This window comes from Agelaius tricolor, unplaced genomic scaffold (genome assembly GCF_023055355.1).
Source record: "Agelaius tricolor isolate 1412-34295 unplaced genomic scaffold, bAgeTri1.0.p SCAF_23, whole genome shotgun sequence".
Taxonomy (NCBI): Eukaryota; Metazoa; Chordata; class Aves; order Passeriformes; family Icteridae; genus Agelaius; species Agelaius tricolor.
The window spans coordinates 1,399,988-1,423,844 of NW_027269283.1; the positions used below are offsets into that span (position 1 = coordinate 1,399,988).

General features: G+C 48.9%; 1 protein-coding gene across 1 annotated transcript in view; it reads right to left on the reverse strand.

Moving 5' to 3' along the window:
* The window catches only part of TOX2 (TOX high mobility group box family member 2), a 188,902-nt gene that overhangs the window by 11,487 nt on the left and 153,558 nt on the right, over nt 1-23,857 (reverse strand). Inside the window, exons 4-6 of the mRNA XM_071446586.1 lie at nt 19,943-20,182; nt 14,016-14,243; nt 2,352-2,432 (exon numbers count right to left, since the gene is read on the reverse strand). Coding sequence (XP_071302687.1) covers nt 2,352-2,432; nt 14,016-14,243; nt 19,943-20,182 — 549 coding nt within the window. The remainder of the gene's footprint in view (nt 1-2,351; nt 2,433-14,015; nt 14,244-19,942; nt 20,183-23,857) is intronic.

The following is a 23,857-nucleotide window of genomic DNA, read 5'->3' on the forward strand; positions in this document are numbered from 1 at the left end:
TCCCCTGCTCCTCTCCCACCTGCCCCATGAACTGCCAGCCCTGCAGCAGCTGGGTGCCCACAGCCTGGGTGCAGCATCTATAGCTGGAAAATGAACCCCAGTAACTCAGCTGTGCCTTTGGCAGAGCCTGCAGCATCAGGGAGAATGAACCTGGTACCTCGGGTTTTAGCTTTTGTATTTTCAGATTTTGTGCTGCTTTAGTGGGTCATTCTGAGCTTCATATTATGGGATGGTGAGCTCTGTGCACAGAGCAGGGAGACAAAACAATTCCTGCTCCAGCTGGGCACCAAGGACAAATGATCCAAATCTCAGCTCAGGAGCACAAACACCGTGGGCTGGAGAGAGAAAAACAAGCAGGGTGGGACTGCAGGGGCTAAAGCTGGAATGGGACAATGAACTGCAAGATGCAAATGGAGCAGAACTGATCCCAGGGAGAGACCCCGTGCCCGGCCGTGCATTTTGGGGCCATTTTGGTTCATCTTGGGTGCAGCCCTGGCTGGGCTCTGGTGCTGCCCAAGGTGGATCCATGGAGGAGATGCTTGGAATAAATCCCTGCTTTATTCTTTAGCTCTGTCCAGTCTCTGCTCTAGGGCAGCCCTCACAAGGCATCAAACAAGTGCAGAGACAAACTGCCCCCCAGCAGCTCACTGCTTTGGGTGGCTGACAAACCCCTCCTGCTTCCAGCAGAGTACAAATGGGTCTATAAACCCTCTGCTTCCTCCATCCTGTGCATCCCTGAAGCCCTGGTGGGTCTATAATACACAGGACAATCATTTTGGCAGGACGGAGAGAAGGACAAGGGGAAATTTTCTGGGTTGGACAATGAGGGTTTTGTCCTGTGATGGGCCCTGATCCTTTCTCACCCAGCAGCCACACTGTGTTGCTTTGCTCAAAACAAAGTTTTGCAGAAGAGCAAATTGGAGAAATTGGGAAAGAGCCCAAGGCCATAGAGCACATGCCTCCATGATTTCCATGCCTTGCACGACTCCTGCCCCTCACTGCTGAGAGGCACGTTCAAGACAAGACCCTCAGAGGCTTGCAGGGGAACCAACAAGAGTTTTAAATCCTCAGCAAGTCCTTCCCATCCCCTTTTTCTGTCCTTGCTGCTGTTCTGGTGAGAAGTTAGCAGCTCCTGGTCTGCAGAGGGGCTCTGAGCCTTTCCAGCTCCTCATCAGCACATGGATCCTGCAGGTGAGGGGTGGTTTGGGAGATCACTTTATTTCCCAAGGCAGCTGAATGTGATCATTAGGCCCTCAGGATGTGGTGTAGTACCAAGGAGTAGCTTTGAAGCTACTCACTACCCAAGGGCAGCATTATCCCTGAGCCAGGTGGATTTTGAGCTCCACAGGAGCCCCCCCAAACTACCAGGCAGCAAATGCTGTGTCCCCTCTCTGGAGGAGTGGAGGAGGGCAAGGTGTGGGGTCCCTTGGGATGAGCATCCACATCTGGGCCCATCACTGCTCCCCAGGGTGGTCTTGCAGCACTGGGAGCTCCTCTCTGAGCCTGAAATGCTCTGAAATGTCACTGTTAGGCACTGGAATGGGCTCTCTGAGCCTGAAATGCTCTGAAATGTCACTGTTAGGCACTGGAATGGGCTCTCTGAGCCTGAAATGCTCTGAAATGTCACTGTTAGGCACTGGAATGGGCTCTCTGAGCCTGAAATGCTCTGAAATGTCACTGTTAGGCACTGGAATGGGCTCTCTGAGCCTGAAATGCTCTGAAATGTCACTGTTAGGCACTGGAATGGGCTCTCTGGGTTTGGCCTGGCTGCACTGTGCTAAGAACCCATGTGCTCACATCTCATCAACCCATAATATTATGGGGTTGATAAACTCCATAAAACTCTCTAAAAACTCCCTAAAAACTTGGTCTAGGCTAAGCATGCACAGGAGAAGCAGCACCTGGGGTCCTGAACAGGTGGGACAGCCCAAGTGCATGGAGCAGGGTGCAGCAGGACGCTGGTACCAGTGAGCCCAGTACTGGGTGTCGCCTTCCCCTGGGCCAGCCCCTGCTGCCACCTTGTCCTCCTGACCCCTTTGCTGCACTCACACCCCAAAAGCAGGCAAGGAACAGCGGGGACAAGCAGCAGGGACCCCTTCACCCCCCACAGGGACACTGATGAAACCCCCCAAAGTAAACCCACCCAAAGTGGGGCCTCACTGCAGGGCTCTAAAGGCAGATGACAGCCCAGCTCCTGCCCTGACTGTGCCACAGAGCCCCTCTTTCAGCCCCTTGGGAAGGTGCTAATGCTTTGATCAGCTCTGATATCACAATTACACAGCATTTCTGATAAATGTGCTCCTCCCTGGAGGCTGCTGTGAGTTGTGCCCTGTCTGTGAGTGTGGCTGTACCTTGGAGACGAGGCTGGCCCGGTACGCAGCCAGGGCTTTCAGGTACTCCTTCTTGGCAGCTTCTGTTTTCCTCTTGTATGCCTGGAAGGACCAAAGGATGGAAAATCATTAGTAGAGGGAACAGGGGACTGCTGGGCTTGGCTGCACCCCACCTGCTCAGTGGGAGCCCCCTTCAGTGGGGCTGTGTGCATGAAAAACTCAATTCTGCTGCAGGGGAATTTACACCAAACCAAGAAAATGAAGGCCCTGGATTGGACCATGCTGGGAGTTTTGATCTGATCCTGTGCTGGGATCTCTGGACAGAGTGGTCTCTGTGTTTACACAGGTATCTGTAAGAGACACAGTCTGATTTATAAGGTGAACACAGTGAAATCCCTTCCCAACAGGAAGCAGAGTAAAGAGTGATCCAGGCTCTTGGAAGAGCAGGACAAAAGCCCAAATCCTCAAATTTGACAGGACTATCTTTAAAGTCCCTTCCAACTCAATCAATTCTATGATTCTGTGATGATGACCAGCTTAAAAACATGTGAGACAGTCAGAATTCCTAAATTATCCATTTGTTTTCTTGGCTTTCCCAATATTCTCCTTTAAAGCTCAAAACCCCAGCTCTTCCCTGCAGTCTGGACAGCTGGGAACTGCTTTCTGATCTTACAAAAACTGAGATTTTTGCCTTGTGTTATGACTTGGTGACCTGGAGCTTGCAGGGAAGCAGCAAGTACCAGGAGAGTTTGCTTCCCTAAGGAAAAAAAAAAAAGATTTGGAAGAGTGAATTATGGTTTATTTTTCCCCATAATGAGAGATGCCTCTTGATCATGTCAGTACTGGTTCCCTTCCTGCCTGGATCCTGGTTCTCCACATGGAGGTGAAGACCTTCAATAAATAATGGTGTGATCCAGTCTGCCCCCAGCAGTGAGTCCCCATGGGATTGCACAGATCAAACTGAGCAAAGGAGTATTCTCAAACTGAAAAAAAATTTCAGGATAAAGGCAGGAACTCCCAGGAAAAATACCCACCAACCCTCTTCTCCACTGGAAACCCAAAGCCTTCCTCAAGTGATGCACTGAAAGTTGATTTCAATTAGAACAGATTTGCATGCATTTAATTCAGCTTTAAAACCAACAACAGCTTTCAGCAGTTGAAATGTTGAAGCCTGGTGGGCATATTCTCTGCTTAGGATGATTTAGGTTGGATATTGGGAAGAATTTCTCCATGGAAAGGGTTGCCCAGCCCTGGAGCAGGTTGCCCAGGGAGGTGGTGGAGTCACCATTGCTGGAGGTGTATAAAAGACCTGTGGATGTGGCACTTGGGGATGTAGTGGCTGTGGCATTCACATTCTCTGAAAAATCCCTTCACCAGGGTTTTCCCCCTGGAAGCTGAGAAGCCTCAGAGAAAAGGAAAACAATTCTGATCTCATTTGCTTCTCCTGTGTTGTGCTCACATGGGGAATGTGTTTGGAGATTGTTCACCCACAGGTGATTGTTCCATTGCATTCTGCTGGGAGTTGTTTTCACTCTTTGGCCAATCAGGGCCAAGCTGTGTCAGGACTCTGGAGAGAGTCACCAGTTTTCATTATTATCTTTTTAGCATTCAGTAAGTATCCTTTCTGTGTTCTTTAGTATAGTATAGTATTCTTTAATATAATAGAATAAAATAAAGTAATAAATGAGCCTTCTGAGAACATGGAGCCAGATGCATCATTCCTGCCTTTGTCTGGGGGGAACCCAAATACAATAGGTGGCCGTGGCAGTGCTGGGCTGGCAGGACAGGATGATCCTGAAGGTGTTGTCCAACCAAAACAATCCCACAATTCTATGATTTAGCTTATTTCCCCTGCAAATTTCCATGGCCATGGCAGACTCCCTCCCAGCACTGACCTCTGAAGGGAGAGTAACCTTCCAGCAGTTGAACTGAATGTGAGTTTAAAATCAGTACAGATAAATTCTATTAAAAATGGATTGAAAGCCTTATTTTCATTGCTAAATCACAGTGAGTCCTGTAATGAAACGTTTTGACTTGACACACTGGAGGTCTCAGATGGCAATTTTCTGAAATGGAGTATTTCTCTACATTTGTCTTTGGCTTTATGGCATTCAGGAAATATTACATTTGCTCCATTCAGAACAAAATTACTTTTCAAAATGTCAGCCTGAAGAAGAGTTTGCCTGTGAAAAGTAACTATTTCTTCAAACAGTATCAGTTCCCTTAATAAAAGCTATTACCTTTCTCTACAATCTCCAGATCTTTTATTATAGAATCAAAGAGTGGTTTGGGTTGGAAGGGACCTTAAAGCTCCTCCAGTTCCATCCCCCTGCCATGGGCAGGGACACCTTCCACTGGGGGAGGTTTGTGCCCATCACAGCACCACAGAATTTATTGTGTTCAGCTGCAGAGCTGGTGGATGCTCTTAAATGTGGTACCTGATGCCCTCACAGCAATGAAATAGGAATTCCTGTATCTCAGTGTTTAAGAGTGGCCACAGCTGGATGCTGTCCTATGGAGAACATTTTTAATTATTTTTCCTTTATAACAGCAAAATACAAGAGTGGTTTTACCTTTTTTTTTCTCCAATATGGTGGGAAAACAAAGTATTCAGAGCTATGCAGAGATAAATTTAATTATAGCAAGACTTGCCTGGAGCAAAACCTGCAATTTCTGGACAGTGAGAGGACAGGTAAATGAGACTTCCTAAAACTAAATGCAAATAAATAAATAACCAATGAAGTCTGTGCCTATCTTCATCCCCATCACTTGGTTTTCCTGATGAACTTTTTTTTTATGCTACTCTTCATCTGTTCTTGTCTCTTTTAGAGCTCTCATGTTGGGATATGCTGCTGGGTGGGGTCTGGTGCAGGGCAGGGCAGGGGCAGCCAGTGGCTCATTCTGCTCCAGGCAGGAGCCTCTGAGCTCCCAGGGCCAGCCCTGGCTCAAGCCTGGCCACCAGAAAGGTGAGCTCAGTGATTGTGCTCCCTGATGTTTCTCTGGTGAGCTGCAAGTTCTGGAAGATTCCTGGTGAATTCTCTGGGTTTTAATCATAGAATCCCAGGATGGTTTGGGTTGAAGGCACTGTTTTGATCCACCCCTGCCATGGGCAGGGACACCTTCCATGGTGTATAACCATGGTCTATTCCACCATTCCATGGGTGCCATGGAATTGGCATTACCATGGAATTGGTTATTCCACCATCCCAGGGTGCTCCAAGCTCTGTCCAGCCTGGCCTTGGACACTTCCAGGGATCCAGGGGCAGCCACAGCTTCTCTGGGCACCCTGTGCCATCACCCTCATTGCAAAGAACCATCCCTAAGGGTCTCCTGTTGGGAATTTTGCAGTCCTGCCCTGCACCCACACAGGGCTCCATCAAGGACACCGAGCTGCCTGTCCCCAGGGAATCACCATGCTGACGTGGGATCTGAACAAAGCTCCTCACAAATCCTCTGTGTAAAGGCAGCTCTAGTGCAGCATTTATAACCTTTAAAATTTTAATTTAAACATTGACAAAACCACATTACTTTCTAATTAAATCCCATTTTCTCCCAGGGATTTTAATTTTGAAGTAATTTATCAGATTTAAGGATCCTCAAAACATTTTGCATGTTTTTCTTCCTAACCTGCCATGCCCACTGATTTATTTTCCTTATTCATTAGCAGGAAGATTCATTAGTCATTAAGAGAGTGGGTGGGTTGGAGGGAGGAGGAGGGGGGGTAGGAAATAAAAATGGTTAGTGATTATGAAAACAAAAAAAAAATCAGAGCTGTAAGAAGCATATGTCGGGATCGTAATCCTGACACCTCTGTGTCTCAGCAAAGCAGCCAGTAATTGTACCATAATGAAATGTTCTTGTTTGATAACAAGTTAATTAGAGAAGACAATTATTGCAAACCCCGCTGACGCCCACGAGCGGCTCCGTGTCGCGCAGGCACTGAGTGACAGCCGGAGCTGTTCTCTGTCACCTCTGCATCCCAGCCCTCCTGCTCCAGCAGGAATCCTGCTGTCCAAGCCCTGGGAACGAGGGGAAGAGCTCCAACTCTCCCCCAAAAAATCGAGGGGTGCGCTGAGCCCAAGTGGGAGGGTCTCTGCTGCAATCCCAGCTGGAGTTTGGGGTGTTTTGCTTCATAAAAGAGGTAAAACATCAGGAGAGGAGAGATGGGAAGTGCAGGAAAGGTGTCCAGGAGGAAAGCTGGGGGGGAAGACCAAGAGGAGCCACCATGATGTAGCAAAGGAGGCACAGGGTGAGCCTCTGCATGTAGGAAAAGAGGGAAAATAGGCTTAAATTGCACCAAGGGAAATGTTGGGAAAGCACTGGGAAGCCTTGGGAGCAGTAAGGATAACTAAGCATGGGAAGACATTGCCTGGGGAGATGTGTAATCTCCACCACTGAGGGTTTAAGAACAGATTAGGAACACATCCATCAGGAATGGCTTAAGTAGAGATGATCCTGACTTCAGGCATCAGTATGGGCTGGTTGACCTCTTAAGTCCCTCCTTGCCCTTCTTTCTATGATTCCACGACTGGTTTTTTTCTTCTCCCAAATGTGTGAATTTGGTATTTATTCTGCTTTTAAGTCTGCAGGGTTTTTCTTGTAACTATGATACACTTTCCTGCAAGATATGTCTAGAGATCACCATAACTTATGGTTTATTCACAAGATGTCTCAAAGCACGTCCTCCCTGCCACATTCTCCTTTCTCTCCACACATCCTTACCACAGCCACTGGAAAGGCAAATAGGAAACAAGGACAGGTTATCCTTATTTCTCCCCAGATCCTCCTTTCCTCCTTGCATGCCATTCTGTATGCCCTTCAAGACTTATTCTGTCCCTCTCACCATTAAAACCAAACAACCCAAGCTACACTTCCAGAATAAAACCTGTGGTCTGGATTGTCTGGTAAGTCTTGAGGTCAACAACCCTGAGGGTACCTCCAGGGAAGACCCTGGCTGTGGGAACTATTTGCATGGTTTCAGGAGAGCTCCTGCTTTATCCTGGTGGTGACACAGTGCTGGGAAGCAATTCCTTTGGAGAATGAATGGAAGGGCCTGCAATGAAACAGGAATTGCCGTAGGTAAAGCATCCTGAGAGGTTCCTGCTCTCCACAGCCTCGACTTCATGGGGTGGTGTAGCATTCACATTCTCTGGAAAACTTCCTTTGCCCAGGGTTTTTCTCCTGGGGAGCTGAGAAGCCTCAGAGAAAAGGAAAACAATTCTGATCTCATTTGCTTCTCCTGTGTTGTGCTCACCTGTGGAATGTGTTTGGAGATTGGTTACCCACAGGTGATTGTTCCATTGCATTCTGCTGGGAGTTGTTTTCACTCTTTGGCCAATCAGGGCCAAGCTGTGTCAGGACTCTGGCGAGAGTCACCAGTTTTCATTATTATCTTTTTAGCCTTCTGTCTGTATCCTTTCTGTATTCTTTAGTACAGTATAGTATTCTTTAGTATAATATAGTATCATAAAGTAATAAATGAGCCTTCTGAGGACATGGAGTCAGATTCATCATTCCTGCTTTCATCAGGGCATGCTGCAAATACAATAGGGTGGAAGTCATCCCTCACTCCATGTGAGGGCAGAAGTGCATTCCCAGGACAATCCACTGAAGATTCCAAAGGGAACAGGAGGATGACAAATCCAAACCCTAGCCTCCAATGAATAGCACACACCATTCACCTTCCAAACCTCTGATCTTGCTCTCCAAGAAGGACAGTGACACTTGTGGAGCTGTTAAAAGCAGCTCTGACCTTTCCCATCCGTCCCATCGTTATCCTGCTCTCCATCAGACCTCCCTTGAAGCCTAGTTTGGGGTTGGTGCTTTGATCCCTCTCTGGTGCATGGCTTTCCTCGATGCCCAGAAGATGCTGAAAGCTCATGCTAGGCCAGGGCAGGTGCCTGGACCCTTCCAGCCCTCTCTGCCAGGGCTTTGGGGCTGCAGGAGGAAAGTGCATCCAGCTGTGGCTCTGGGGCTCACAGCTCGGTGCAAGGCTGGAATTGGGCAGTTTGTAGCATGGCTGTTCCAGTGGGATCTCTCCCCTCTGGTGGCTCTTCCATAAAACAACTTTACAGCTGGTCCTCAATGCCTCTGGCCCACCACAGACCCTGCAGTGTCCTGTCAGCAGCTGATGGATCAGGTTCAATGAGCAGATGGATCTGATTAAATGGGTGATCTATTACTTTCTGCTAAGCAATTCTTCTGCTGGGTAATTTCCCCCTGGAGTGTGACTTGATCCCTGGAGCTGTGTTGTTCTCCAGGCTGTATATCTGTGTCAGAAAATCCCGTTTGTGTTTGGCCATGGAGTCACTCAGCATTACTGAACTGGTCCTGGTGGAGCACGAGCAAGAACTCTTCTCTGGTACCTTTGTGTCCCAGACTCAAAAACTCAACTGAAAATGCTGGGTTTGCCCACTCTCTGCTCATTTCAGATGGGAAGCTCTGGGTTAGCCTGGGGATCACCCAGCAGATTGCTTGGGAGCTCCTTGGTTCCTCTGCTCCCAGTTCCCAGGAAACAACTGCCCAGGGCTTTGATTTGTGGCTGCATTTGCTGACAAAAAGAAGCTGGTTGCAGAGACTCCTGCAGCTGCCACCTTGGCATTGATCTCCACCATTGCTTGGCTCCAATCCAACCTCCTCTTCACCAAAATACTGCAGGGAACAGGGAGGTGCTCGGAGAGGGAAGAGCAGAAAATGGTAGAGGAGAGTGAATCCCACCAGTGACTTCTCTGCAGAGTCTCCAGGCTTACCACCCCCAGGAAATGCCCCCGAGGGAGGCAGTCACCAGGGCTCTGTCCCCTGCTCTGGGCAGATGTGGCCCATGGTGGGAACAGAGGGGGCTGTGGGTGGCACAGACCAGGACTGGGCTGTCCATGCCAGGGGAAAATCCTCCTGGGGAATTAGCAGAGCTTTGCTCCAATCTAGACCTCAATTTCTCCTAATTTCTGTCAAATCAGGCAGCCCTTTTAAACCTTGCTGGGGAACTCTGCTTGAGATCTGCTAATGGGAAAACTCCCACCGAGGCACGGGATTCTGGAGCTGGGACCTGGAGGATTCCTCTGACAGGTGCCCCATTGGATGCTAATGGCTGAATTAGCATTTCACTCTGCAGCAAAGTCGGAGCTATCTCTACAGGAACAGCTGCTAAACTATTTGCAAAGTTCAAAGAGGATGTATTCATTTTTTTTTTTTCCTCGAGTCACATTCTTCAGATTCCCGTGTAAGCTCCTTAGGAAGGGCCACGGCAGCTGTTGAAGAATGAAGATTACAACTCCTGCCAACGGAGTGCTGGGGATATTTAAGGTACTGTTATTTATTCCTATTCTACAGCCACACTGGAAGGGGTTAAAATGGGGAAGAAAATGGTGCTTTGCTGAACAGGTGTCCTTGAGCAGTACCCAAGGACACGGAGATTGCTAATCCTGTATTCCACAGCATGATCAAATCACCAGGCAACAGATATAAATAAAAAAAGGCAGGAAATAAGGAAATTTAGATACAAGTGTGTCAGAGGGAAAATGAAGATTCATTGTGAAGAGGCTGAGAAGAGAAGAAGGAACAAAATGACAAAGCCACAAATGATAAACCAGTAAGAACAAAAGAAAGGGGGGAGAAAAAAGCCTCTCTGTGAAATGCATGTCTGTGACAGCAGCAGCCAAATCAAAGATGCTGCTAGATTATATGGTTTCTTGCATAATATGCATTCTGCTTCCCTTTCTGTGTTTGTCTTTCAGCTGGTGCACAGGAAAAAAAAACCATATCTGAAATGGGACGTGAGCAACCTTTATTTTCCTTGTTTCATCAGGAGGAGAAAGCAAATTTGCTTTGTGGGAGCAGCAGCACCTGCTCAATGGCAAATAAATAGCTCCAGCTTTGATATTACAGTGCATATAATCATTAGCAGCACAAATGGCAGAGGATTAACCCCCTGTGTGCTGGCCAGGACTACCTGGCAAAGGGCTGGCATGTCCCTGCTGCCAGCAGAAATGCTCCAGGAGGTGTCTGTGGAGAGGGGCTGGGCTCTGGAGGGGGCACAGGACCACCCTTCCCTGTCTGGCATGGCTACAGGCCACCAGCACTGGGCTTCCCTCAGCCCTTTGGCCCTGGCACGGCTCTGTGCACCCCAGAGCTGTGTGCAGGATGGAGCTGGGCATGGATGGACACGGGGCAGGAACAGCAGGAATGTGAGCAACCAGGGGCTGCTCACACGTGGGGCAATCACAAAATGCCCTGGGTTCATGGAGCAGCTCCCCTGGAAAACCCTCCCTGCTGCTTTCCACAAGGTGGGAGCCAAAACACCCCCAGGACTGGGCCCACTGCAGGGCATGGGGTGAGGTTTGTAAATCTTCTTTGAAGAGAAACTCCAGGGATGTAAAGAACTGCTCAGTAACACCTTGGGGATGGGCTCTGCTCCTCTGGGATCCAAGTGTGGGACAAGATCCAGAGCAGATCCTACAGCCTCACATCCACCCCTTCTCAAGCCAGGAAGAGGGGAACTGTTCTCTAACTGAAACTTTGGTCATAATTTAGCCAAAATACCCAGATTTGGCTTTTGCTTGCCTGCTGTGCCACCTCTTGTCAGGACCTGGGACATCCCTCTGGGTGTCCTGAGCAGCCAAGACCCCTCCTAGGGGTCTCAGAGACCCTGGCACAGAGCCCAAGATGCCCCTGTGGTTTTGATTATGACCCGTGGAGCAAGTTACCAACCTTAGATGAAGATCTGAAAGCCATGACAAATTAAGTAGAATGATAGTGAATTTATCACAAGGTGAAAAAGTAGATTTTGGGGTTTTTAGTATGGGGGTTCAGGAGGCAAGATGGAGCAATCTGGGCATGTCCAGCCTTTCTCCTTCTTCTTCTTCTTGGCCTCCATCTTCTGCTGTGATGTTGGCACTTTTAGATTGGTTTAGAGTAGAAGCTCACTAACACAGGTGATAGGTATTGGGAAGTTATTGTAAACATTGTACACGTAGTTTTTAATATAAAGACATAACCCTGCCCTGGGGGCAGGCAGAGTGCCTGGAACTGCCCTGCTGGATGGACCTCGGCAGGGCAGGAGAAAGAATTTTATAGATAAGAAACAATAAACAACCTTGAGACTGAGAAATGAAGAGCCCTGACTCCTTCTTCAAGTGTCGGGCTGGGAAAAGAGACTTTCCAACTTTTCTTGGGGTCACTCTGACAAGATCCCGACAACCTCTGTGTTGGCTTTTCCCCAGGTAGCTTTCTGCAGTGAGGACATGAAGCCACAGTTGTCCACAAAGCTAAAAGCAGTGTCCTTGATGGAACAATTCCCTTCTCCAGCTTTTCCACCCCTTCCCAGAGCACAGTCCTGCCTGCTGATGGCTGCTGCAGCCATGTGGCAGGCTGGACCCCCAGGATGCTGGCTGTGCTGCTTGGACACCATCCCATCTCCAGATGTGCCAGGAGAGCCCCTGGAATGCCTGCTTGCCTTCATCACAGGGAATGTGTGCACCACATCCTGCAGGAAACACCTACAGGACAGCCCAGCCACTTGTTTTCACTCATTACAGGCATTTCAAAATTTTCTTTTTCCTTTTTCCCCTTTCCATTGCGTTGCCTCATGAATCCAAAAAAAGCTTCACCAGGGGTGTTGGCAGAGGAAAGCAAACAGGGGCTAAATAAACTCTCCTGCAGCCAGACACTCGCAGAGTGAACGTGCCACATCACACAAACCAGCCCCAGGCTGCCAGAGCCGAGGAGAAATCGTGTCCCTGCAGCCAGAGTCCCGGGCAGGGAGGCAACTGCTGTGGGAGAGAAGTATCCAGCTGGAGACAAAGGCAGGAAGTTAATATTTAAGCATTCAGACAAGGAACAAATGACTTAATTAAATCAATTACAGCGGGAGAAATGGAGCCACTTAGAAAGCGTGTGTAAAGAGACGGGGAGGCTGCTGCGAGCTCATGAAAGAGGGGGAGGAGGAGAGTTAGCAGGGAAGATAAACGGGCTGGTTTAATCCCTGCTGGTAATTAAGAGCTGAGCGTTTGCACTGCGCTGAGTCAGGGTGGCAGCAGCGCTCCCTGAGCTGCGGGGATATTTGGAACCAGGAGCAGGAAGGGAGGCACAGGCTGAGATGCTGGGGGGATGCAGGCAGGAGAAAGAGGTGACACAAAGCTTTTCCACACTCCTGAACCCCCACACCCTGAAGCAACAGCAAAAACCAAACCCCTGTCCTGCTGGGGTCACCCTCCTGACTTCCCTCCCCTCTTCAGATGGGGAATTTCTGCCTGCATGATCCTACACTGATCCACCCAAAGAGGAGAAAAGGGAGCAGCAAAAGAGCTTTCATCCCTGGAGATCCCTGTGGGGTGGAAATCAAGGTTCTATCCCAGCAGAACTTTCAGTTAAATGTTCTTTTTCCCTCCCTGCTGCTCTCTCCCCATATGAAGCTGCTCCCAGTGCTGGCCAGGGACACCCAGTGACACAAAGCTTTTCCACACTCCTGAACCTCCCACACCCTGAAGCAACAGCAAAATCCAAACCCCTGTCCTGCAGTTCCCCAGGGCTGGGGTCAATCTCCTGACCTTGCTTCCCTCTTCAGATGGGGAATTTCTGCCTGCATGATCCTACAGTGATCCACCCAAAAAGGGGAAAAGGGAGCAGCAAAAGAGCTTTCATCCCTGGGGATCTCTGTGGGGTGGAAATCAAGGTTCTATCCCAGCAGAACTTTTAAGAACTTTTAAGAACAGTTAAATGTTTTTTCCCTCCCTGCTGCTCTCTCCCCAGATGAAGCTGCTCCCAGTGCTGACCAGGGACACCCAGCTGGAGCTGTGGCCAGAAGTGCTCCCAGCTAAAGCCTGTTTGGGTGCAGGACACATCACACACCGTGTCAGATCTCACTCTGATGTGAATTGCTCCTGTTTGGGTGCAGGACACATCACACACCGTGTCAGATCTCACTCTGACATGAATTGCTCCTGTTTGGGTGCAGGACACATCACACACCATGTCAGGTCTCACTCTGACATGAATTGCTCCTGTTTGGGTGCAGGACACATCACACACTGTGTCAGGTCTCACTCTGACATGAAGTGCTCCTGTTTGGGTGCAGGACACATCACACACCGTGTCAGGTCTCACTCTGCCTGACAAACAGCCCTCCTTGCTCTGGGAAGTGCTCCCTGGGGTTCTCTCCATAGGAAATGAGCAATTACAGGCTTTTGTGACTGACTCAGCTAAAGAGGGAAAGCAGGAGCTGGAATTCTGCACGTGAAGCAGACAAAGTGGCTGACAGCTTTGGGGCAGCAAGGTTTCCTCTGTGAGGCCACTTCAGACATCTCCTTCTGAAGCTTTTAAAGCCTGACTGCTGGGTTTGGAGCCAGCAGCACAGGGAGTTAATGGTGTTTAGCCTGTTGGCTATCACTCCTTGTAAGTAAATAAGCAAATACAAACCCATCTCCCATCTCAAGCTGTAAAACCCGACGTCAGGGAAAGGCCACTGATGGCTGTGCAGAGTATGAGCTTATCAAGAATAATTAGTTGACATAAAAATTTTGCTCTTCCCCATGCAACAACAGCAATTCTGCACAGTGGGCACTTCAGCACTGCTCCTAAAAACAGCTTTTTAGCCTGTGGAAGCCCCTGGCCTTGCCCTGAACACTCCTGCACTGTGGAAATGCATATTTCAACAGGTGAAAGACAAAAATAAATAACTCAGTGACTCACTTGCTTTTGTTCTTCTCCCAGGCTGTCCCACATGGATGCCACGATTTTCGACACGTCCCCGAAGGTGGCGTTGGGGTTTTGCCCTTTGATGGCTGCTTGTGTGTCTCTGAAAAACAGGGCATAGGCTGACACAGGCTTCTGGGGCTCATTGGGGTCCTTCTTCTTCTTCTTCTTTTGGCTTTTGGGCTTTTTGCCCAGGTCTGTTGAGGGTCTTTTCTCTCCAGTAGCCTGCAAAAGCAAGAGATGAAGCTTAGCTAAGGTCTGATACCAGCCCCTGCTACAGCTACTGAGCCAAGGAGATGAGAGAGGACATGGGAAGTGGGGATGTCCCAGTGTGGAGAGGGGGCAGCTCTGGGTGTCTCTTTCTCCCCCAGGAGCCTCTTGGACCATTGCACAAACTGCTGGTGGGTACCTGAGCCTGCTTTGGTGTCTCCTCTCAGACCAGCTCACAGCTTGGGTTCATCCTTTGTCCCTGTGTCACCCTGTTCTTCTAAGCCTTTTGATGTTACATTTTTGTAATGGAGTTTCTCACGCACTTTTCATGTAAATAATGATTGGTTTGCATTTCTTTCTGGAGGAGGAGAAAATTGATGGACTGTTGGTTTGACCAGTGTGTCTGGAGAGGTGGCAATTTCATCCTCCAATCCATGGTCACTTTTGAAAGTCTATAAATATTGGAGTTCAGAAATAAACTATGCTCTTTTTACCTTGGACATTTCAGCGTGTGCATGTCGTTCATTTCGTGTCCTGTTGTGATATCCCTGCTCCAAACCTGGGGCTTTCCAGTCCTCAGTCACTCTCCTTCCCAGCTCACTCACTCCTTGGTCCTTTTCTGGAGCCTTTCCACAGGCCTTGCTTTCCCAGCTAGATTGCTTTAGCAGTTCATGGATTTTCCAGACCTGGCTTCCACATGGTTTCTGATTTCCACCCCACTGAGCCCCCTTTGCATCTGCTCCTGACTTCCCTCTCCTCCCCATTCCAGGAGGGTTCTGAGCACTGACCAAGCAACACCAGCCTCACATTAAACACCACATCAAGGCCATCAAAACTTTGCTCCATCCTGCTAACATATATGTACCCCTATCCAAAAAACATCCAGGAACTGAACTATTTTAATCACACCAATTAAATGCTTTGCCTGTGCTGTTCACTCCTCTGACTGATCTGGGTGTCACCATGATGTTTTCTGAAAAATCCTCTTTGCCCAGGATTTTCTCTTGGGAAGCTGAGAAGCCTCAGAGAGGAGTGAAAACAACAATTATCTGATTACTGCTCCTGTGTTTGCTGCTTTGGAGTGTGGCCTGGACATTGTTTACCAACTGGTCATTGTTTGATTGGTTCCATGTGAATTATTTTTAATTAATGGTCAATCATGGCCAGCTGTGTTGGACTCTCTGAGTCAGTTGTGGGTTTTTTATCATTCTTGTGAAGCCTTCTGATGTATCCTTTTTCTTTGGTATAGCATAATATAATATAATATAATATAATATAATATAATATAATATAATATAATATAATATAATATAATATAATATCCTTCTGAAAATATGGAGTTAGATTCATCTCTTCCCTCATCCTGGGGACCCTCACAAACCCCACATCTGGCTGCAGCTGGGTGACCAGGAATGGCTGTGTCAGACTCAGTGCCCAGGGGGTGTTGGAGCTCAGGGGAGCAGGGCACAGGGAACAGGAGCTGCCCTTTGTGCTGCTCAGCACAGGATGCTGCCACGGGGCTGGGGAGTGGAACAGCAGGGCAGGAAACGGGGATGCTTCCACTGAAGGCAGCATGGAAAGAAGATCCTGTATCAGTCTGCCTTGGGATACCCCTGTGCAGGAAAAGTTCCTTCCCCCAGAGGGTGCTGGCACTGCCCAGGCTCCCCAGGGAATGGGCACGGCCCCGAGGCTGCCAGAGCTGCAGGAGCTGCCAGGGATGCCCAGGGTGGGGCTGTTGGGGTGTCTGGGCAGGGCTGGGGCTGCCATGGGTGACCCTGGGGGTCCAACTCATGACATTCCATGACTCTGTGAATACAGGGGACTGCAGAAGCCTCCATGTGAGGATGTGCAAAGGAAAAGACCCCTGGAAAACACCTGGATACCCATCAAAGCTCTCAATGTGGCCAGTGAAAGCTTGCACTACAGGGAAGCACCATTACCCTTATTTCATAGTGAAGGAAAACCTAAATACTGCAGGTGGCAGAGAATGAAAGCACTGGCTGGATCTCTGTATCCCTGAGGGCAAAGAGCACACCAGCCCCTCCACCTGCAGCCCTGAGCTCAAGGCACCACCATCAGCTGCACAGGTGCTGAATTACTTGGAAAGACACAGCTCTGAACATCAAGATCTTGTGAAAACAATGATTCCAGCTGAGCTGGGGACAAACAGCCCCTTCTCCTGATGGATTGGTCAATTTGAGCATGTGCCATTGGTCCATTTGAGCATGTGCTTGGCAGTGCCAGGATTTAAGAGGCTTCCCTTCAGCTGGCAAAGGCCAGGCATGGGGAGGAAAAGGGCAGCAGCGTTCCTGCTCTCCACTCTGTAGCTCTTGACTGATCATTAATTTCAATATCAGCGCAGTGACATTTGTCAAACAGCAGTGACCATTAGTGAATGAGCAGAGAGACCACAAAAATTGCATTTAATTTAAAATTGCCCAATTGGGCTTGAATGGGAGGCCTGGAGGTGAAAGGCCAGCTTATTAGGAGGAAAAAAAAAAATTCATGACAGGGTTTCAGCCCATTAGGAAGTGAGATGGTATTTTAACTAACTGTGATCCCATTTAACCCAGTGGAGTGCTGTGGGGAGCCTGCTCCCACACAGCCACTGGCCAGGCCAAGGAGCTGGAACAGCACAACCCCAGCTGCATTTACAGCTCAGGCAGCACCAAAGAGCACATGGGATTTAAGGAAAACAGCAGCAGGGAGCAGAGCAGAGCAGGATTTGGTATTCATGGGATTTTCCAGGTGTGACACACATGGGATGAGACCACAGCCTGGGCTTGGACCTCAGATGAGTTTTGACCAACCCAAACCATGTTCATGGCTGAAGTCAACCCCCAGAGAGCCAGTGCAGGAAACTTTCTCCATGGATGAGGGTCAAAGTCAGAGCTCCCCTGTGGGTCAGGACACCCCAGAGCAGACAGAGAAATATTCCCAGTGCCCTGGGTTTCCACACAAGACCAGAAGTTTGTGGTTTTAATTACCAAACCATGTTCATGGTCAACCCCCAGAGAGCCAGTGCCTCGCTGCCCAGAGCATCTGCAGCCCCAAGGGTCATCCCCATGGTCAAGGGGACCAGGGAGGCTGGGCAGGGGGAGGAAGAGCTTGGCCACCTGCCCATGGTGGCCACTGGCATTGGACCTGCCCTGGAGAGGCAGCAGAAGGTCTGTTTGGTGGCAGGTGTGGACTGGGACAAGAATGTGATCCCAGAACTTGTTGCTTTCTTAGATGTTGAACCCAGGAAGAGCTGGAACCTCATGGCCATTGTGATTTTAATAACTATGGAGAGTGGCCACTAACCCAGCTGGAATTTGGGCTGTACCCACCTGTCCCTCCCATTCATGTGCACCCACCCCTCAAGCTATGAAGCAGGTGAATACACCAGTGAGGCTCAGAGACCTCTGAAATTCAAATGCTCCCTGGCTCAGAGGACCTGAAGGACTCATTTCTTTAACCTGTGACCTTCATTTCTTTAACCTGTGACCTTCTAGATCACAAGATTGTTTTCTGCTTGTTAGATGTTGTTTTGATGCAGAAAAGCCCTTAATGGTCATGTGGAAAAGTGACTGATGGGTGAAGGCAGCAGCTGTGCAGACAGACAAAGCAAACAGAAACCTGCAGGCCACAGTGTGGGTCCGCTGCTTTCTTCACACTCAGCATCTCCTCCTCCCTCAAACACATCACTCCCACCTGCCTGGGGGGTTTACAGGGCAGAACAATGAGAGGGATTGCCTTAAGGATTAGGAAAAATTCTAGTCTCTGCAAGGTGTCATCATCTGGACATCTCCAAATTCCCTACCCCATGGGCACCACTGGCTCAGGAAAGCCGAAGATCCAACCCCAGAGCTGTGCCCTGCTCAGGGACTCCTGGGGGGCTGCCAGGAAAGGTGGGTGATGCTGGTGGAGGCAGAGAGACAGAAGCTGGTGTGTCACTACACTGAAACTCATTTTCTCCTGACATGAAAGATTTCAGCTCCCAGGTGCACAAAGCCTGGAGCTTTGTGACGCAGGCTTTGGGAGATGGCAGGCTGTGGGATCCAGCAGCACAACCCCTCCCACAGTGTTCCCTGAACATGGAATCACAGAGTTTGAAAAATTCCATTTGTTCTTAACCTCATGTATCCCTTCTTTTTACAGTTTTATGCACTGAAGCTGTGTTTCCACCCACATGAGCACTCTGCTTTGAAATGCCCCAATCTGAAGTGAAATCTGCCAATGGATGAAAAACTCCAGGATTGATGGGAATCCATTTTCCTGGATTTCCATGAAGAGGGAAAGGGTTTTGCTCAGTCCTATCATTTTCCTAGTTTTCCAGCCCATGCACTGTTTGCTGCTCTGGTTATACATTCAAACCCTGTCAAAACATCTATTTGGGTGGGACAAGGTTACAATAGCAGTGCCTTCAGGAGAAGGTTTTCCATGGAAGGCTTTAATCAAAGTCCCCAGGGAGCCCAGCAATTCACCTGCAGGCACAGAGGCACTGTGACTGTAGTTTGCCATCAGTAAATAACAGCCACAGATTCCTGGAACATGGCACATGTTATTTGGCTTTGCTGGTGCACTTGGAGAGAGATGGACAACAACCAAGGTGTGCCCAAACCCCAGGAATTCCTTGGGTTTGTTGGTGCCACACTCAGCAGCAGTTGTGTTGGCTGTAGAGACCATTTGGGACACTGCTGACTACTGAAAACACCACCTTGGTGAACTAAAAGGCAGAAGATTCTTTGGATTCCTGTCTGTTTTCCTTAGCAAGCTATGTCCAATGAGCTCAGTTAAATCCCACCATGAGTTATTTTCCTTCCCTGTTTCAGTCTTTCACTCTACCCACCACCAGAAATCATCTGCAGACTCTTAGCCCTGAAGGTGCTTTGCTCATGGCAATCATCATCCCAGGAAATCCTGTGGCCTGATGGAACTGGTAAAATGTGGGGGCAGAAGAACAACTCTGACCTCCAAACCTGCTGGGTGAGCGCCAGCCTGCCATGCTGGACTCACCCTAGGCTGGGAACGGTGCCCTCATCCTTGGGAAAGTCTCCCACTATAAACAAGACTGTGGGGGTCCCAGTTGTGGGTTTCTCTGGGTCTGGATTGAAGGCACTTGAGGCAGTAATTAATGTTTGTACTCAAGTGTTTATTATTTCTTATCAGTAAAACAGTCTCACTGCTGTGAGTTCAGCAGCTTTTCATTAGAAGGCAAAAAATGGCCAACAATCTCTTGGTACAAGATCTTTTAAAATTAAACTATCCAATTAAGAACTGACACCTGGATTATTTTCCCTTTTAACCCAGTAACTGATCCCACAGAGCCCCCAATGGGGACTTTTCTGCCCAATTACAGAATGCCACCCAAACCCATGGAGAAGGAGGAAGAAGAAGCCCAGGATGACACCCTGTGCCCTCCATCTTGCTTCCATCCACAACATACTAAAAATCCCAAACCCTCAATTTCTCACCAAGTGACACACCTACACTGCTCTCTACAATCTATTTCACACTTTTGTGGATTCCAGTCTATTCTGGAGTTTAGGAAACTTTCTCCATGGATGAGGGTCAAAGTCAGTGCTGCCCTGGGGGTCAGGGCACCCCAGAGCAGACAGAGAAACATTCCCTGTGCCCTGGGTTTCCACACACACAAGACCAGAAGTCTGTGGTTTTATTTAGCACAATTTACCCTTCCCGAAAAGCGCCAAACGCGGCGCGACCGCGCGTACCTTGTAATGCGACTCGGTCTCCTCTTCCTGAGTGGAGCTGGAGGGAGATGGGGTGGCAGACTTGCTTCCCGGGGGTGAGGGGGAGCCGTGGGTGACCCCGCTCCGGATGCCCATCTGGGAGATGAGCTGGGACTGGCTGAGGGCACCCATGGGGCCGCCCAGCATGCCGGGCCGGTTGAGCAGCGGCACTTGGCGGTTGGACTCGTAGGACGCGGCGTCCGAGTGCACCATCTCCTGGATCTGAGGGAGGAGGATATCACTGTCACTACAAAATCCATTCCTTCATTTATTTGCCATACTGCCAAATCACTTTAAGGCTGATTTTTTGTTTAAATTGTTCTGCATGGCTGGGAAAGTCTTCCTGGAGCTCGCTTCCAAACAAGGTGAGGGTTGAGCACTGTGCACCCGTTGCTGTGCCCATGAGCCTGACAGAGAGGTGCTAAATTAGCTTTGAGTGTGGGGCTGTGTGCCCAGAAGGTGCCCCTGACAGCCTCAGGGACCACTGGTGGCTGGCACCTATCAGGGCTCTGAAAAAAAGGTTCATAAACAAGTGATTTATGGTGAGTTCACCAGGAGAAGGGAAGCTCCTCCAAGCCCTGTCCAACCTGGCCTTGGACACTTCCAGGGATCCAGGGGCAGCCACAGCTTCCCTCCCCACCTTCACAGAGAAGAATTTCTTCCTAATATCCCATCTAAACCTACCCTCCTATAAATTAAAATCATTCCCCCTTGTCCTGTCCCTCCATCCCTTGTTCCAAGTCCCTGTCCAGCTCTCCTGGAGCCCCTTTAGGCACTGGAAGGGGCTCTAATGTTTCCCCAGAGCCTTCTCTTCTCCAGGTGAGCACCCCCAGCTCTCCCAGCCTGGCTCCAGAGCAGAGGGGATCCAGCTTTTGGAACATCTTCATGGCCTCCTCTGGACTCATACCAAAGGTCCAGACCCTCTACACCAAGAAGCAAATAAGAGATGAGATGAGATGAGATGATGAGATGAGATGAGATGAGATGAGATGAGATGAGATGAGATGAGATGAGGACAAACCCAGATGTCTTCTGCATCAAGACCCCATTCCCAGTTTGAATCGTTTTCCCCAAAACCCCATTTTCCCCCAGGATCCATCCTTGCTGATCCAGTAGAGCTTGGTTCCTGCACAACCTCATCCAGCCATGGAGTGGGAGGGAGGCAAAGCCTGCCTGAAACACTTGCCAGACTTTTCCCCTTTTACATGAATCTGATTAATGCTAACACGAGTTTAAAGGCCTGAGCCCCTGATCAGCCCACGGAGGTGCAATACCTCGTTACCAGGGGAGCTTTGCCAGCTCCATCAGCAGCACATACAGAAGGAAACCCAGGGCAGACCTGTGAGGCCTCCAAAGGCTTCAGAGGACATAAATCCAAACACAAACCCAGATTTACTGCTGCAGGTCAGGAATCAAGAGTTTTACACCACAGCATTACACAGACAGAATATTCTGCTCTCCTTTGGACTCTCCAGCAGTGTCAGCAGAACAGCTTTCCCTGGATCTGCCCTTTTCCTGTATTAATTGTGAAGTGAAGGGATTGAACTCACAGAAATTCAAAATATTCCTGCATTTCAACAGCAGAGTCTGACTGAGGCTGATTTAGGGGCCAAACTGAATTGCTGCCCTTGGCTTTGGTGGTGTCAAGGAGGCAGCAGGGCTGGCTTTGTTTAGAGGCAAAGGGGCACAGAGCTTAATTATGCTTTGGTTAGGGGCATAGAGATTAACTATGGCAAATTTTGTGTGCCCTTAAAACCTTATAATGTGCCCTTGAAACCTTATTATGTGTCTTACTGCAGAACCCTGGTCATAAAGGCATCAAGGATGATGCACCCATGGAGACAGACACCAGGCTTGGCCAGCACAGGAGGCACCAGAGATGTAAATTTTGCATTTAAACCAAATTTGCAAAAGTCATGGGAATGGCCTGGGTGAGACAGGGACTGTGCAAAGTGGGGACACAGCTCCCATCTGCTGAGCAGCGAGCCATTCCCAAAACCCAGCCAAAAAAATGTACATTTGTCTTGGGTTTTGTCAGTTTAATCCAGACCTTTCATGTTGAAGAAGATCTGCCAGCTGCTAAGGAAAAGAATAATTTATTGTCCTTATTTTAAATTTAAATGAAGGGAAAGTTTAGAAGACGGGTGTTGGAGAAATGGGGCTGGTTATGAGATGTGGCTTAAAAAATTCTAAAATTTAAAATAGCTTGCTCACGTTTCAGCCACAGTAGTCTCCTGAGGAAATACTGTATTAAGACAATTTTTTGAAACTTTTATTATGTGGCCAATGGACCACAACAGCTCTGTTTATCCATTAAATATGTAATCACACATTTTTCTTTACCGTGCATGTTATTTATGCATCAGAGCAGAACAAGTCCAGGAGTGCAATTATGGATATGGGCCACATGCTGAAAATGCCTCTGAAAATTTGTAGAAAAAACCAGGAACCTGAGCCTGGCTCAGAGATCCCCTTCAGAAGCCCCATGCTCATAAAAACCCCATCACAGAACCCTTTTAAGTAGCATTTTTCCTGGCACATTCTTCTCCAAGGATATCTCAGCCTAAATGCCTCCTCCCAACTTCTTTATTTCATTAAAGGGACCCCGTAAGAAGGATGGGGACAGACCTTTATTCAGGTGATAGGACAAGGGACAATGGTTTTAGACTAAAAGAGGGTTGGTTTCGGTTAGATATAATGTAGGAGGTTTTTACAAATGAGGTTCTAAAACACTGGCACAGATTTTCCAGAGAAGCTGTGGCTGCCCCTGGATCCCTGGCAGTGTCCAAGGCCAGGCTGGACAAGGCTTGGAGCCAGGTGTCCCTGCCATGGCAGGGGTGGCACTGGATGGCCTTTAAAGGTCCCTCCTAACCCAAACCATTCCACATTGTATGATATAAAAGTGCTTCTAGTTGAATATTGTTGGTCCTTCTCTCCCTCTCCCACATCTCCATCTCTTCTCCCCCAGTCCAGGAGGTTCTGCAGGACATGCTCAGCTCCTCACATGCACCCTGCTGACCAGGAACTGCCTCCACCATTTGGCACTCACTGCATTTCTCTCCATTTCCCTTTATTTATTTGTTTATTTTTTAATGCAATTTTGTAAGCAGCATGCCAGGCTGCCACCTCCCCATCACTCCTGGTGATGGCTCCTGGTGTCCCCAGGAGTGGTGGGAAAGCCACTTGAGTTTTCCAGCTGTGAAATATTTGGAGTGAAAATGAAGGTGAATTGTTTGTGTGCAGCACTGGAGCTTCTTAAATAGGATTTAAGGTGAGGATGGCTCTCACTCAAGGCAGGGAAAGGGTCATTCCTGCTTCCCACTGCAGGATCCTGCTGACACTGAGCTATTTGAGGGGCACCCAAAGCAGGTGATCCACCCAAAAAAAGACCCAAGGAAAGAGAGACCCCCAGGAGCAGGATTTTAAGATGATTCCCTGCAGGAAACAGCATAATTAGGCAAGGGAATGATGAATGAAGTTGTGATCATGGCAAACCAAAGTGAAAGGAGGCAATGAATGCTGTGTGAAAGAAAACAACCTGCTCCTGTGGGATGCTGTCCCAGCCCTGGGCTCAGTGGGGCTGCCCCATGCCTCTCCCTGCCCCAAAGCACTCAGCAGACCCACAGATGGAAACACAGGGGAATTAAATATCCCCCATAAATGTGGCCAGCTCCTTCCCCAGGAGCAGAGGCTGGGAGAGGCAGGTCACACCCCCTCTCCATCCCAGGAATTCAGCAGTACAAGCTCACCACGAGGTGCTGCAAAAGGCCCAGGATGGGTTTGCAGCCTGTGCTGCAAACATCTTTCATGTTTTGCATCTCAGAGGAAACCCAGAGTGCAATGTGATGCAGTCATAGCTGAAGTAATTAAGTGCATCTTACTTAGCAGATTCCCAAA